The sequence below is a fragment of the Temnothorax americanus genome, unplaced genomic scaffold (assembly GCF_048541705.1).
Source record: "Temnothorax americanus isolate GAGA-0224 unplaced genomic scaffold, ASM4854170v1 Scaffold22, whole genome shotgun sequence".
Taxonomy (NCBI): Eukaryota; Metazoa; Arthropoda; class Insecta; order Hymenoptera; family Formicidae; genus Temnothorax; species Temnothorax americanus.
The window spans coordinates 3,208,633-3,224,355 of NW_027509360.1; the positions used below are offsets into that span (position 1 = coordinate 3,208,633).

At 37.2% G+C, this 15,723-nt stretch overlaps 1 protein-coding gene across 3 annotated transcripts in view; it reads right to left on the reverse strand.

Annotated features, from left to right (window-relative positions):
- Positions 1–15,723, reverse strand: part of Stet (stem cell tumor) — a 374,089-nt gene that overhangs the window by 95,953 nt on the left and 262,413 nt on the right. For all 3 annotated transcript variants that reach the window (XM_077407423.1, XM_077407422.1, XM_077407424.1), the window contains exon 6: positions 11,324–11,441. In XM_077407423.1, the coding sequence (XP_077263549.1) occupies positions 11,324–11,441 (118 nt within the window). The remainder of the gene's footprint in view (positions 1–11,323; positions 11,442–15,723) is intronic.

Consider the following 15,723-nt stretch of genomic DNA (forward strand, 5'->3'; position numbering starts at 1 on the left):
TCGTGAGTCTATGTAGTAATGACCGTAAATTATGGGAAAAAAAGACATAATAGTTTGACTTATTTTTCAATAAACCATCTTTTTGAAAATCAAAAAATGACTTTTTGAATGTGACGTATCGTAGGTAAAGTATATATGCGCGTTATCAATGACAAAATAAATTTGGTGATAAATAACGAGAAATCTAACAACCTTTCAATCCGTGTAGAATTAAATATTTTTTCACACCGGCAAACGGGGGCGAATGGGATGCACGGCGAGATAGAAGAGATGATTTAGTTACATCTCAATATTGCGCTCGGGAGAAATGGAGGGATCTCGTTCGTGAGCGGTCAACCACCAAATAATAATCCGCGATCGGCTGCCGCGTTCTCGCGCGAACGTTTGTGCGCGAGATATTCGGCCTGACCTCTCTTTGGAAATGCGATCGAAAAACGGATGGAAATTTAATTCCCCGGAGAGGACGGTCGAGTATCGCGGGACCGAACAGAGTACGCGAAGTCGCGGAATTGAATTTTGAAGGGCGCTATATATCTATATATATATCTATAGATATATTTATACATACGAGTTGCAGCGGCTCGTATCTGTATGCACGTAGGTGATTTCTCGCGGCGCGCGGCGTGTGTTCAATGCGTATTTCGCGCTCGGAGATGCATGCGCAACCTCTTGCGCGAGCGAATCAAGTTCCGCGAAACGAATAAGCGGAATAGATCGAGCTCGTCATGCGAATCTATAGAAGATGATGCTCAACCTTGCTGGAGTCAATCCGGAATTGACCCTTTCATGACTCTCGAATCGATTCTTATATGTACGTCAGCATTTTTCTGGTGCAATACGCGTTTAAAGATTAGATGTACGTATATAACCTTTATGCCAGAATGAAATTAAAAGTTATCTTTAATCATACGCTTTCTCGTACCATTTTTCTCAAAACTTATATTCCCAACAGAATGTACAATATATTTCTATCTAACTATTTCATACGAATTTCGGTACGCTGTTATCAGCTGACCATGTAGTGCATTTGAGGATTAAGTACATATCTTGAAATCTGCATACGTAGGTTGATTTACACTCAAAGCAATAATACTGTGCAGTATTATTATAAATTAATATAGTCTAGTATATTACGATCATACATATTAAACACGCACGCGAAAGTAAAATTGCACGTGTGAAGCAAACTGTGCGAGTACAAATCCGCGAATGGCAGATGAAGAAATGATATACGGATAGAGTATTAGCTTAAATAATAACTGTGCACACCGTGTTATTATGGGAAGTCTCTATAGTCACACGTCATAGATAGATTTTCGGAAAAGATAAAATTCAGTTTTAGCAAGCACTTTATAATGTCACGAAATTTCTAATTTTATGACAGCAGATTTATCATAAATCCGACAGAAACGATTAGAGAAATAGGATCGTATTATGTAATCAATTTCTGCTCACATTGTGTTAGTCATGGTTATTAACAACAAGCGAGCTCAACCGAGAACCAATCGAATCGGTCGTGGAATGGAATATACGTGTTCACGAGGGATTGTGCAGGATTTTCGAGGACGTCCAGGAGATTCAGCTACACTGCAGACAGTCTCGAATTTCGTCTCTTCTCACTTCTCATATCCGCCATGTATCGCCTGGCTGTTTCAAATAATGCCTGAATACCTCGAGCTTAGATTTTCTTCATCTCTCGAGTAACACGTGCTGAGAATCGTCAAAATTGAAATCAAAAGACGAATCAAACGCTGCTGTACTATTAAAGATTTAAAAAATACAATTGTTATTACTATAAATTGATGACCATTCGATTAATAGCATGTAATATTATATGTGCAATAAATTACGCTACCATCTAAACATTCTAAACACTACATAAATTCTTGAAATAAAATTTGCTTTATCCGAACTATAGGCCATCATTCCATGAATTAAAATCATCCAGAACAAGTTTCTTTTCTTATATAATTGGATCAATTTATTCTATAGAGCAATTTTTTATTAGATTATAATTGAATTGCTCGCTGTACGTACTTCTTCTCCATCTAAATCTTTTATATATCTGCCTTCCCTTCATTTTTCCAGCGCCGGCATCCAAATCGTTGAGTCGCGAATTTCTCGAGCGGATTTGCGACGACGCAAATTACGCTTTCTTCGCTTATTCACCGTATACTGTTTCGCATGCCGTCACATTTCGCGAACATTTTCGTTGAACGTTGCGACAAATGTTTCGTCGTCGATTGTCGTGAATGTCGTCGATGCGGCAACGGCGTTTACTCGATGTTTCAAATAATTGCGTAATATTTGTACGTCCGCAATTTGCGGGAACCGTTCCTAGAGTATCGCTGTTCCCTTTCATAATATCGTGTCAGCGTAACGACGTTAGTTCAGCCGGTGAGTAGTTAGGCACGAAAAAGGGTGGGCGAAAGGGCAAGATAGTAATAGGTGTGTGTTTGCTGTTAAGGTAGAGATAGGCAACGGCAGCAAAGTGCAATGGCGAGAGGTTTGTTGCAGGTTGCTTCTAGTTGAACATAGAGAGAGGAGAGAGAGAGAGAAACGGACCCGCTACTTTGACGTCTTCGTAGTATCCGGCATCTTATCTCAAGATCGCCCAGTTTCCGGTTACTCTGTCGATTTTCCAGGTCGCGCAATGTGTCTATCAATACGTTATATGTTATATCCTATCGATTCTATTAACTTTACAGTTTTACGTCAGTTAATTAATGCGGAGGAGAAATACGATCATTAAAGGATCGATCGCGACAAAGCTTCATTCGTTTATATAAGTTGTACTTTTATATAAGTTACTTATAATTAAACACAAGGCTATCGTGTCACAAATTATTAGCTAATATTCTATTAATTTTTTGTCCTTTCACTCCTATTAGAAAAAAAGGTAACTATTTTAAATTACGATTTTAATATTACAGTTAGTGCTTATGGAAATGGATTTATGGAATAGTTAATTGTCATTACACGAAAGAAAGGAAGCAAATTTTTTTATCAAAATGTATTGTCATAATTGTCTTTATGTCAAACGAATATTATTATCACGCGCGTACTATCATAATTTTTTTATATAATGAAACTCTGTTTGCCTTCATATATATTTGACAGACCGACCTCCAAGCCTCATCATGTTTCGAACTAAATGTTGTATGCTCGATATCACTCTCGTTTGATGCCGTATCTTCGAGTTTCAGTGGACAACCTGTCGCGAGACCGACAAGCTAATGCACATAATGTCCATAAAAATCGATGCGGCTTAACGCGCGGTGTGGCTTTTATCAGTACAGGCCACGGGAACTCGACGACATCACACGTGCGAGTGTGAAGAGGCAAAGAGGCATTTCACGGCGGTGTAAAGTACAACTCGTCGTTGCCGAGATAAAGAGGAAGAGAAAGAGAAAGAGAAAAAGAGAGAATAAGAAAAAGAGAAGTATCGGTCGATAAAGCCTCATGGTTATTTAGATAACCGTGCATCCGCGTGACATCACGGGAGCAAGAAACCGGGGAGAAGAAAAGAAAAGATGCTGCCACGGTATAGAACAAACGGAGGATCGAGATTATCGATTCTCGAAGCGGAGAGAAGGCACAGACTCGTCGACGCCCCTTTGCTCGAACGCGTCGCAGGCGAAAATATGCGACAGCTAGAAATAAAGGCCGGTTCCGCACGAAAGATTACCGGTTCCCCTGCTGTCCCGAGCTGCTCCGAAAGAGAAGAGGCAGTAGAGTCTTTCCGTTTCGTTTTTCTTTTCGTTTTCTCTCTCTCTCTCTCTCTCTCTCTCTCTCTCTCTCTCTGTCTCTCTCTCTCTACTCGGATAGGTATGCGCGTCCATAATTCCTCGCGTTCGCGAAAGAACGTGCGCGCGCTAAATCGGTCCTACGAGAGTTACGCGAAAGAAGATTTAGCACGAGATTCCGATAAATATAAATAGTCGATATTACACATTCGTTATAACATACTGCTGAATATAATACTCGATATTAATATAAGAATAATTCATCATTTAATATGAAATACGCCTAAACCTATAATTCTATAACCGCACTATTGGCATTTAAATAACATAAAACGTTGAAAATATTTTACATATTTATAAGTCGGTAGATCTACAGAAATAAAAAAAAATGTTGAGTATAATTCGATAACGAAATATTTCTATATTTTACATCGAATGAAAAATTCGAAGTTGCTTTAAATATTCACCGTATAAAAGATGATAGTCAATGAATCCGTGGAATGTCTGGAATTTTCGAACGCGTTGGGCAATCTACGATTGGGCGTGTCCAGCTGTATATTCAAGAGCAAGGTAGTCATTTAGAATGCTGCTCTTAAAGACGAGGGGATAATTGGATCAACGACTGTTTTTATATCAAATCTTTCGGTATAAAAAAAAAGAACTAATCCAAACAAAATGAGAAGTTGGGCGCATCTTTGTATGAGCCTCTTCGCTGTTACAAAGTTCCGAATCCATTCCTGAGAAGTATTATCTCGCAACAAGAGACATCCCGTACATATATGTAACAGTCGAGCAATCGAGAAAATAAACGCGCGCGGGTCGCGCAAAGAAGAAAAACAGACGGAAATTCACGCGGAACCCGAGAAACAACTTTCCTTTTGCTACACGGTACCGCGCGACAAAACAAATACACATTTATTCGCGGAAACTCTCGAATGTCTGGTGGATAGAGGCAAGGCAAAACAACGATGCGGGTGTCCACCCCTCGCCAAGAGAAAGCAGAAGAAGTTAAGACAAAACGGAAGTTCTTCTCCCTTACAATCGACCTTCTCCCTTACAATGTACGTTCTCCCTTACATTCTAAATACATAAACGCCTAGCGCCTTCAGCCTCGCACTCGCCGTCGACGTGGATGCGCATTCAGAAGGAGCGACCACCAAGATGTGCAGGGTCACCGCCGAGGATATGCAAAACAATTCCTCATGCGAATGCCAAACAGATATTACACTTGAGAAAATTAAACGAACTAAATAACTTAGAAATATAAATTTGGGAGCATAATTTTAAAAAATAAAACAGTAAAGCGTATAAACGAAATGTCATACATAAATTTTACTCCAATCTGCTCGAAGCTATATCTGCGAGAAGCGCCGCAGAAGACTCTGAAAGACGACTGAGGAAGTTTCAGAAAAGAGAGAGACTCACCCGCGCAAGGAAAGAGACGTCAACTGAAGCTATATGGACCACCTTGGATCTACTATATACGAGACGACGCGCGAGCGTCGCGACGCCAGGACCATACATCACCGACGGCCGAGATAAAAGTTCGCGCCGTGCTCATTGCCGCGAAATATGGTGGTAAGCAAACAGAGTAGAAACGAACAACGGTAGTTATCGCGTAAACAATATATTTTCCATGTGCGCATAGTTGTAAAACTGTAGTGCATCCTCAAGAACGAATCTAGTCAAAATAGGATCTGATTTTGATTCGCAACACTAATTAAAAGTGAATCAATAAATGCCTAGTAATTTTACAAAAATATACGTCTTTTGACTTAATATTGTGGACTGAAGACTGAAGAACGAAAATATCTTTTTATCGGCAAAAATATCTCCAAATGCAATATACACAATTTTTCTATTAATTCAAAACAAACTTGAATTTTTGCTAGAGTCTGTTAGCTATATTTTTTCCTTTATACACAGGTTGTATTCTCGCGTTTCAATTTTTAAAGGTGCATGTAAACTAATAATAAAAGCACCGGTCGATTACAATAGGCGGTGTGATGAAAACGTGAACAAGTTATTAATTGGTTTTACAAAGGGCTACAAAAGCAAACAACAAGCAAGAAACGAATGATGAAAAAAAGAGTTTGCCACGAGATACAAAAGTGATATCTAATAATGGAGAAAATATCAATTATATCATCAGCATTAATTAGTGAAATAGCTGTCTATTATCGATTTGTGCTTAAGCTTTCTTGAAAAGAAGATTCCAATTAGTAAAAAAAAAAGGCATTCCGCGTGGACGATGACAGCGCGAAATAAAAAAATTATTCACATGTTAATAATTCGATGCAACTATGATTGCAATAGTTTTCTATAAATTGCGTTATGTAACCAGTTTCCGCGTATTCTAACGTACCCTTATGCAAATCTAACGTTCTGGATTAATCACTGAAAAGTAATTTTACGAAGTATATAGATAAGTCAACCGTGAAGTTATTTGCTTCCTGCATTTATTCGAAAAAAAGCACATTTCCAAGATTTTGTAAAAAACCGCGGATCTATATTTCAAAAATAAAAAGAATAGTTTGTTCCTACATAAAAAATATAATTAAAATTTTATTTTGTGGTTAATTGATATTCATCAATTTCATGTTTTCAGTAGTAATTATTTATTTTAAAATTTAGTAATTGAAATTGGATTAGTTTTAAAATTATGTTAATTAAATTAAAAAATACATCTCTTATCTACTAGTTGTTAATTGTTTCTATTATTCAAATCCAATGTACCAAAATGCTTTAATATTTGACTATATAATAACGTGCTTTGCAGATTACAGAGGTAAATTTTTTCTGCGTAATGTTCTTTGATTTACAAATGTCGTCGCTTCTTTCTTTATCTACATTACTTTCCACTTTTACTATCTCTGGAATCTCTCGCAAGTCATCATTGGGCGACCGACCGAGCGGAAAATTAATAGCTGATCTTATTTCGATGATATTGTAGTGTGAAAAATAGTATAGTCACGGAAATTATGATACGTCGCGCATAAGTAATAATCGTTCGGCTCGTTTGTAACGTGGGATAACTCGTGTTTAAATCGCCGCTTGTAATCTACGCAAGCCGGAATGTATTACCAACGCATGCATACATATACGTATACCGCTTGGACAAGTTACTCCTATATGTACATTACTATCGATCAATTTTCATAGTATTTGCTAGAAAATTAGAAAATTATCGCAATTTTAAAGAGAAAGAATAAAACATAAACTTTATATTGCACAGAGATTAGCGTGTATCATGAGAAATTGCAGGTCTTTTTCAAATTCGATTTTAATAGAACCAGATTCCGGATCACGATAAACTAAAGGCGAAACTGTACAAATGAGCCATATAAACAACAAACCTTCAATATGTCAGTAAAAAGAAAACGTAGAAAGCATCTAATATCTAATGAAAAAGATGTAAAGTACCAATGTGTAATAATGCTATATCAAATAGTATATATAAAATAAAACGTACAATCGCGAATTATGTTTCAAAAGTCCACGCACATTCACGTCGCTGGCCAATACGTATATAGGTACGTGCGCACCATCGCGAGTGACGCGAGCTTTTACGGGTACGCGCGAGGCGGAAGTCAGGTGGAAAGATCGCGTACGAGCGATAAATTATAATTATAGAATCGAGCCGAATGTGACAATCTCTGGTGCGCGTGAATCATGTAATTCATGTATTAACCCAGTCGCTAATGGGTATTAACCGTGAGCCGTTTAAAATTTCAGCTTCTCGTCCCCCTGCTGTACTCAGCGCGGCGGACAAGATAGCGAGGCGGACGCTTTATCCCGCGTGTGCCGGTATACGGCGCAACCATCCGGTAGCAGTGCGCGGTTCGACGCTTCCGGGATCGCTTTCCACGCTGCACTTACGATACTTGCAGATTTAATTAGCGTAGAATTCCTCGACAAATAAACTACAGTCGCAGCTGATATACGCGTACCATGCATATAGATAAAGTCATTCGATGTTATTTGCATTTTTTTATTTAATTTTATACGTTGAAATAATAATGATCTGATATATAAGTATAAAGGAATTTCGAATGAAGTTAATAGACGCATCCTGATGTAATCACGCGTGTCATAAATTGGAATTTCATTATTACGTCGCGATCTAATTAATATTTATTACGTTTTTAATTCGTCCTGACAAAGGCGAGATGTTTAGCATTATTTATACCGTCGTGAATTCCCGTAACATTATTGAACTTCACTGTTACTTTATGCGTGCAATGTAGTTGCGGAGAATAAATTATCTTAAGTTATCTAAAATTACGAATTTTCCTTGATTGCAATTTCCAACGACAAAGCATGCGTCTCGTTCACGGCAATTCGGGTATATCACCAGCATCAATGCTTACGACACGAAATACCTGGGAATTTAATTAACGAAAAATGCTTTGACTGGCGAATCACAAAGTTCATAGCGAACTGAGCGAACGAAAGGAATGATTTTTCCTCCCTGACTTCGTGCAATATGACAGGATAGCTCGCAAAAGCGAGACTTCAAAAAAATTAATAAAAAAAAAGCGCCTAAAAACAGATAAAATATTTAAAAATTATATAAATATCTCCATATCTAAACAAACTCAATTTACTCATTGGCAATGTCGCGAAGTCTTCTTTTTCTCTTTGTTCCTAATTCATTTGCATTTTGCTTACTGCGAGTTAAAATCCAATTTTAGCCTCCGGATGAAATTACGAATGCGCAACCTTTTAACAGAGCTAAAAAGAAGCGCGATACTTGCGTTTTAATTAAAATTAAATCATAAAATATGACGACTGAGCAGTAGCAATTAAGTACCCTTTTAGAGGACTTACTGATATCAATTTACTCTTTCACGTCGTACGTCGCGGGCACTTATACCACACCCCAGGACGAATCTTATCCCGGTGGTCGTACATGTCACTTCCGCGATTGCAGTTTACACCGTGGAGGTACTTGGAGATTTAATTAACGAGCGCACTTCGATCGGCGAGTATTCGCGCACCGAGCAATCAAACCAGATACGCTTGCGCTCCGATCACGCGCGATCGATGTATCAAGAAACGATGAGCGATTAAGAAAAATGGACCGCGCGCCGGCTGAAACCCGACTTAATTAGTCTGTAGCTTTAATTCATGAGTAACTGGTCGCGCTCGTCGTTCGTTACAATTTTGCAATTTCCAATATTAAATATATCTTTTATAGTTAACATATTTTTCATAAATTATTTATAAATATATAAACTTCTCTTCATTTTCGTTAGTTACAAAAGACATTCAATTTCTCTTTATTTTGATTAAAGATATATAGAGTTTCAATTTTGTAATTTTTTAAATTAATATGATATAATATAATATAATTAAAAAAATTAACTCGACAGTGTCGTCATAAAATCCATTCGTCAGCATTATATACAGCCTTTTTCTTCTTTTTTTTCTTTTTTTTTTTTAAATTCTAAATCATGCTCTGTGAAAATTACACAAGGCAATACGAAAAAATTTTTTATTGTATTTTTTTTCTCTCGCGTTTCACTCCCGTCCAACTCGGCATTAGTTACGGTCGAGTTAATTTTATTATTATAACGACGAATATATTGCTGACCATGAACATACGCGAGTTAGAGCGCGTAATTCCGGCCCGAGATATTAATAATGGTATTGTGAGCTTCAGATCTGAATTTCGAGAATGCTGTTCGTGCGTTCGCGGTCAACGTCGCGCGCTGCAGTCCATACGCGTAAATTATGCACAAACCGTGATCATTAAAAATTTATTAAACACGGTTGCACGTTCTCGATGCTCAAAGGAACATTGTCATGCGACTTTGCAAGTCCCGCACTAGTCGCTCATTATAGAAGACAATTACGTTGTCTTCCCGTTCGTTCCGCCAAGACGGCTGACAAGACAAAAAAAAAACGATGGAGGAACGGTGATATCGCGCGTCATAAAAAAGCTGTCGTGTTGCATTCGTAATTTGCGTAAATTATCGCATATTTTATCATGCGCATTGATAAGAAAAAGATCGAGAATAGGGGTGTCGAAGAGTGATAGATCGGTGCACGCTCCAAACATTCGACGCTTACAGTTATCGAGCTCGTCGTAATAAAATTGCGCAACGAATTTCGAAGCGTATCGAGCTCATTTAAAAATACAAACGCTTCATTTCCCATGCTGCCGAAACGCTCAATATAAACGTTTCTATAATACAGTTTTCATTAAAATTTTACCGTGCGCCAGGTCATAATATGAGAGTGGAGTAATTATGTGTATTCATTATATTCCTGATGGCCTGCAGAATCTAACAAAAATAATTTAGAGAAGAGATTCGCACGTGAGTGCGCTTTTATTATAATGACTCGATATACGTGCGCGCGCGTACCGGCCGTCCTTTGATGCTACCGCGTATCTCTATTAAATCAATATTTATAACAGCACACCATCGGACGCCCAAGCCATGACATAATAACCTGTCGCAATTTTAATTAGCATTATTGCGCATCAAGGTGTTCGCCCGTATCGGAGAGCGCTTTTACTATAACGAGGGTGGCTTACGAGTATCGAATTACTTTACGGAAGATTAAAATCGCCGCCTAACGAGGTCGGTCGGCAGAATAAATCTGTCCCGAAGATCTTCACGCCGCGCGTGTCACAAGGGAAAAAAAGAAAGAAAAAGAGGGTGAAAGAATGATCATTAGTACGCGCGGGGACAAAAAAAACAAGGAACAGATAAGATGGTCTCAAAACGGATATTAGTCAGGGGATCAAAGGGAAGAGATAATGTGCGTAAATATCTGGCGCGTTCGTTACAGACGAGAGACGATTATTTCACTTATTCATCTAGGCGAAAATGTAGAAAATAATGGGGAACGACGACGCGCACGGCGAGCGTGCGTGACTCTTTTACAGGCGCGGTTAACTCTTTGACCACAAAGAATATTAGACTGCTCCCTCCGGGCAAACTGTAATCTTTGAACATGTAATACGATATCGTAAACGTACGTACATAAGAAATGAGAATCTACGCTAAAACGTTAGAGAAATGAAGATTGTCGCAATTAATGCACGCACCAAGCAATTAAAAGCGTAAGGTAATATACAAATGAGAAAAGAAGGTTCGTAAAATTGCGAAAGTAACGTAAAGATTCGCGTGAATGCTATAAATCTCGTCACGTACGTATTTTTAATTAAAATGCTCGCTATCTGCAAAGCAGACGTAAGCAGTACAACATACAGAAATTTGCAGGCTAAACGAGAAGTAGGTATCTCTAAGCTCGTTATAAATTATAAACTTCAATATCCGAAACCTCAGCACTATAACAGACGTGACAGCAAAAAATTATCCAAAAACTAATGAAAGGCTATAAAGGTAAAAGAAAATAGCACGTATTAATAAACGCGATTAATAAGCGATTAATAATTGTAGTCGTCGTTTAAATTTGTACGCACTAATAATCTCGTAAAAAATTGTATTATAATCACGATCGAGAATAACGTGAGGATCGAAGAGCAAAAAGCAGATAAGCGCGCGTATTATCCGGCGTATGCCGCGTGCTCGTTACGAGGTAGGATAACTCGATCTACTCACCTCCACGAGGGTGATGAGGATGATGAAGAGAGGTGGTGGGCAGCATGTGTAGTGATCGGCGTAGTACTTTCGGTCCCGCTCCTCCGTGAGGAATTCATCGCCGATCATGCGGACCATCCTGAAAGCACAAATATATAATTTGAATACAACGTTCAATGATATTTACAATTTACACGTATTAAATAAATTGTAAAACGTAAAAATAAAAATATGCATATTCTAGTATGCGTGTTTCTCTCTCTTTTTTGTAGAATAAATCAGCCGTTTCTCTAAATCGAATTATTGAAACAGTTTCAATCAATTTTGTATTTATTATAGTAATATAAATATAATAACACGCGACCAGAGAATAATAGCTACTTGTGTGTAAATGTGTGCCGATTTTATTCACATTACTCCGAGAAACATCCACCAAATGTAATATGTAATTTCCCATTAATTAGCTCAGTATACGGCATAAGAATATCGTGCGTATTATAAACTTGTAATTATACGTATTAACAGATAGATAATGTTTATCCGAAATCCCGAAGGAGTTAAATGTGTTTTTCAAGATAAAATTTATAATAGCATTTTATGTTATTCCCGTGGCGGTGTGTGCTAATACAAACGCGATCGAATATTTCCAATTAAACTTGGCCATAGTATTTCATTTTGGAAAAACTGAACACGGAAAAAATAGCCCGCACCGCATGCAATCGAATCTTTTGAACCAAACTTCACGAAACGACTTCGTTTGCGTGCGTTGGGCACTAAAAAATAAAACAAAAATAACAAATCCATGAATTGAATGTAAACGCGATCATTCTCGCAAAATAATCTATATATTTACCTAAAACGCTCGGCCGGCATTTATCTAAATAATTTTTACTCTTCTGAAAAGTTTTTTAATTGAACGATTGCAGTAGTCGTGTATTTTGCATACTGCACGAAATATATATATAAGTAATCCGAAAAAATCCGGCCGCTCTATTGTCTATAATTAAAAATCAGGCGATTAACTCGAGAAAATTTGTTCAGCAAATAAAAAGCAATTCAAAATTACAATCATAAAATAATTATCCACATTCAGAAATACTTTCATTAATTCAGATTATTCTATTGTTCCATCGATTGGTAATAACCCGATACAATAGTGCGGAACGAACAAAGTTATACGTTGTCGTTTTAGAAAGCGTGTTTTCATTAATAACAACGCCGGCTAACTCGTAGCGTTATTGTTGCTACAATTTCATGTTGCAGATACGAGAAGCTCCGGAGTTCGATGCGCACGTAATCGGTGCGGTAAACGCTCCGTTACAATAACGAGCTACATTCAGATAATCAGACAAAAACAAATTTTTCCCGACTTTTAAAACACTCGTCAGATGTGGCATTCGCAATCAACTAAAATTGATAACGTAATCGAGTTTAATTAATGAGAATATAATTGGATAGAGGTTTGAACAAAGCTATTTCTAGAACGAGCAAGTGAAAAGTATAAACGCGGAAAACTTAATTGCGCGTAAAAACAGACAAACATTACGAAGAAAAAGCATGTAATTGTGTTTTAAAAGTCATGTAGATGAAACAAACGTTAAAGGGAAAATTTACGTAGTTTGCAATTTACTTCTGAAAATTAATTTTCTGTGAGAATGGATATTTAATAATATTATTTAATATATTGCTTACTATATTGCAATATTAATTATAAATAATATAATTAATTATAAATTATAATGTGTCTATAATTTTCTTTAATTTTATTTAAAAAAATCACTAATTTTCCCCCTGAAAAAACTATAATGATAAAATTCGACCGTCAGATTCGTATGATTCCAAAGCCGAGATTGGAGATAGGATGATATCATTTAGGCGATTGCGCAGAAATTGAAAAAACACTGTTGCGCAAAACTCCGTAACTTATCGTTAGAAGAATAATACGTATATAGATCTTCCATGCAGGGAGTATTTTGAATCTATAATCGCCGACCTTCTGTAGCAATTTTAGGGGGCCTCGTTAATCGTCGCCAAGGGTAGCGAAATAATGAGGAATTAACTTCGGCGAACCTCCTTCGCCGGTCGATTCCCGAAGAAAAGAAAAACACTTTTGCGAACAATTACGCGCAAACTCCTTGCTATATATAGCCTTCATTATCCTGGAGTATTCTTTTCCCCTCATTTACGACTTTCATTACGAATGAACGCTTGGCGGAAACATCGTCGAAAAATCTTTCTAAGGAATGGCGATAAGTGCCGATGAGACTCTTCGCATACAAATGTTAGTTATTCTTCGATAGTTGCTCCAATTCTCAATATTTTTTCATAGAGCCATCAAATCACTTTGGATTTAATATATGCGCAGAACGTCTTACATGTAAAAAACTTCATAAATCATTGTGCAAAATAATCGCGCACGATTTTAATGAATAGATAATGTATATCACAGAATATTATTTTCGAATTGCTGTAATTGTGATAATTACAAGTTGTCAATGTTGCACAATATTCGAAAATTGAAACAAGCTTCTTTAAAACAGATTTACGCTTCTCATTTTTTCCGTTTTTTCTCCGATCGCGACGACGACGGAGCGGATAAAACAATGCACGAGACGAGGCCGTCGGTAAAGCATACAAACGACACCGATAAATCGACTACGCTGATCGCGGGTCGTGGAAAAAATCCGATATCACGTACGAGGGTGGTAGTAAAAAACAGGATCTAAATTCGGACGTAGCGCAAAGGGAGGAGGGAGGATGACCCGACGAGGATCCGGAAGGAAGGTGGTGGCGCGGCGTAAGCGCCCTTATACCTGGCTCCTCTCCGCGATGCTATCTCTCCCGTTACGTAGGAGCGCGGCGTAGAATAATTACGAAGAAATATTGGCCCGTAACTCAGTCCACTATCCATAATATCTGCAACGTTTATGGCGCCGGGGAGATAAACCATCCCTCGTCTCCCGCTATCTGGTAGCGCGTGCGCCACCGCCGCGACCGCACCACCACAGTTTCAGGTTATTCGTTTCCCGGTTGATTTCGAGATGCACGTGCAGATGGTGAATACTTGTGCACGTTGAGTACTTCCAGCACATGCACTTACGTGACGGCCGGAGTACCGTGATCGGATTGATCAGCGGATTAGTCCGGAGGCACGAGCGTTCGTGACATTTTGCGAGAGGACGCGTTAGAATAAAAAATTATTCAACGCAAATTTAAATTTGTTAATGTAAACATATAACTACAAATCACAGCTTTACGAGTTTCAATTTGTCTCTATTAGCATAAAATTGCCATAAATTTCCAACAAATTTCCAATGTATTATAGCTACATAATATAATTCAATTTTTCTAACAATACAAAAGTATTGCATATATGTCTGCGCTTTTACATTTTTACATTTTGTATTTAATCTGATATTTTCATATAAGTTTTAATGTTATAACAATGAGTGATATGTAACATTACAATATAGATCTTTCATTTTTTCATAATCATAACATGTAAAATTCAATTCTTTTTCAATATCACACACACAAGCAGCAGTTATGTTATTTATTCAAGAAGATTTATCTTTTATATATAATTTGTGTAATGTAATTTTAAGCGAAGAAAAACTTTGCCTTGTTATATCTTGATCTTATTTTGCAAATTTCCACTTATCGATTTTATTGCGACATTGATAAAACATTAAATCCCACGGCAGTTGTAAAATGTCATGGATATAAATTATCAGCGCTGTGAAAAGTAAGCATATAAAATACATAAAACATCGGACACATATGTTTACATCATATTATTCAAGCTCTAGTAAACATTCATTGCAAACAGTTCCAACTAATGGAAATGCTTGTAATGAGCATTTTATTTTCATATAATCGCAATGACATCCGCGCGCCAATTAAAAAGCATCAGCGCGGAAACCTATTCTGCGTGACACGCGCATCATCATGAGATTCATGAGGTATATGTATCGCATCCTGCCTCTCTTGTGAAGAAAAATGTGTGTGTGCGTGTGCGTGTGCGTGTGTGTAATATATAAAAATATATACATATATATGTATATGTATAATGAGTTATATCTTTATATCTCGGTGCACACACATTAGTCTCTTATGCTAATGGAAATATGTTATCGAACCATAGATATGTAATTTATTGATTAAAATTGCGTTTAAAGAGAATACGTTCAAACAAATCTTCTTTTATAATAATTCCATGCAAATCCAATGACAACGACATTCGTGATGATAAAGCGTTAAACTGGCGCTAACTTCTTTTACTCTTCACGCAAATGAAATCTTTTTAAACTGAAAGTTAAGTTTAAAGTACGACAAAAGAAGATATAAAAAGAAAAGATTTTCTTATTCTAAATAAAGAGTAAGTAATAGATAATAAATTACCATTGCGGAGATATTATAAT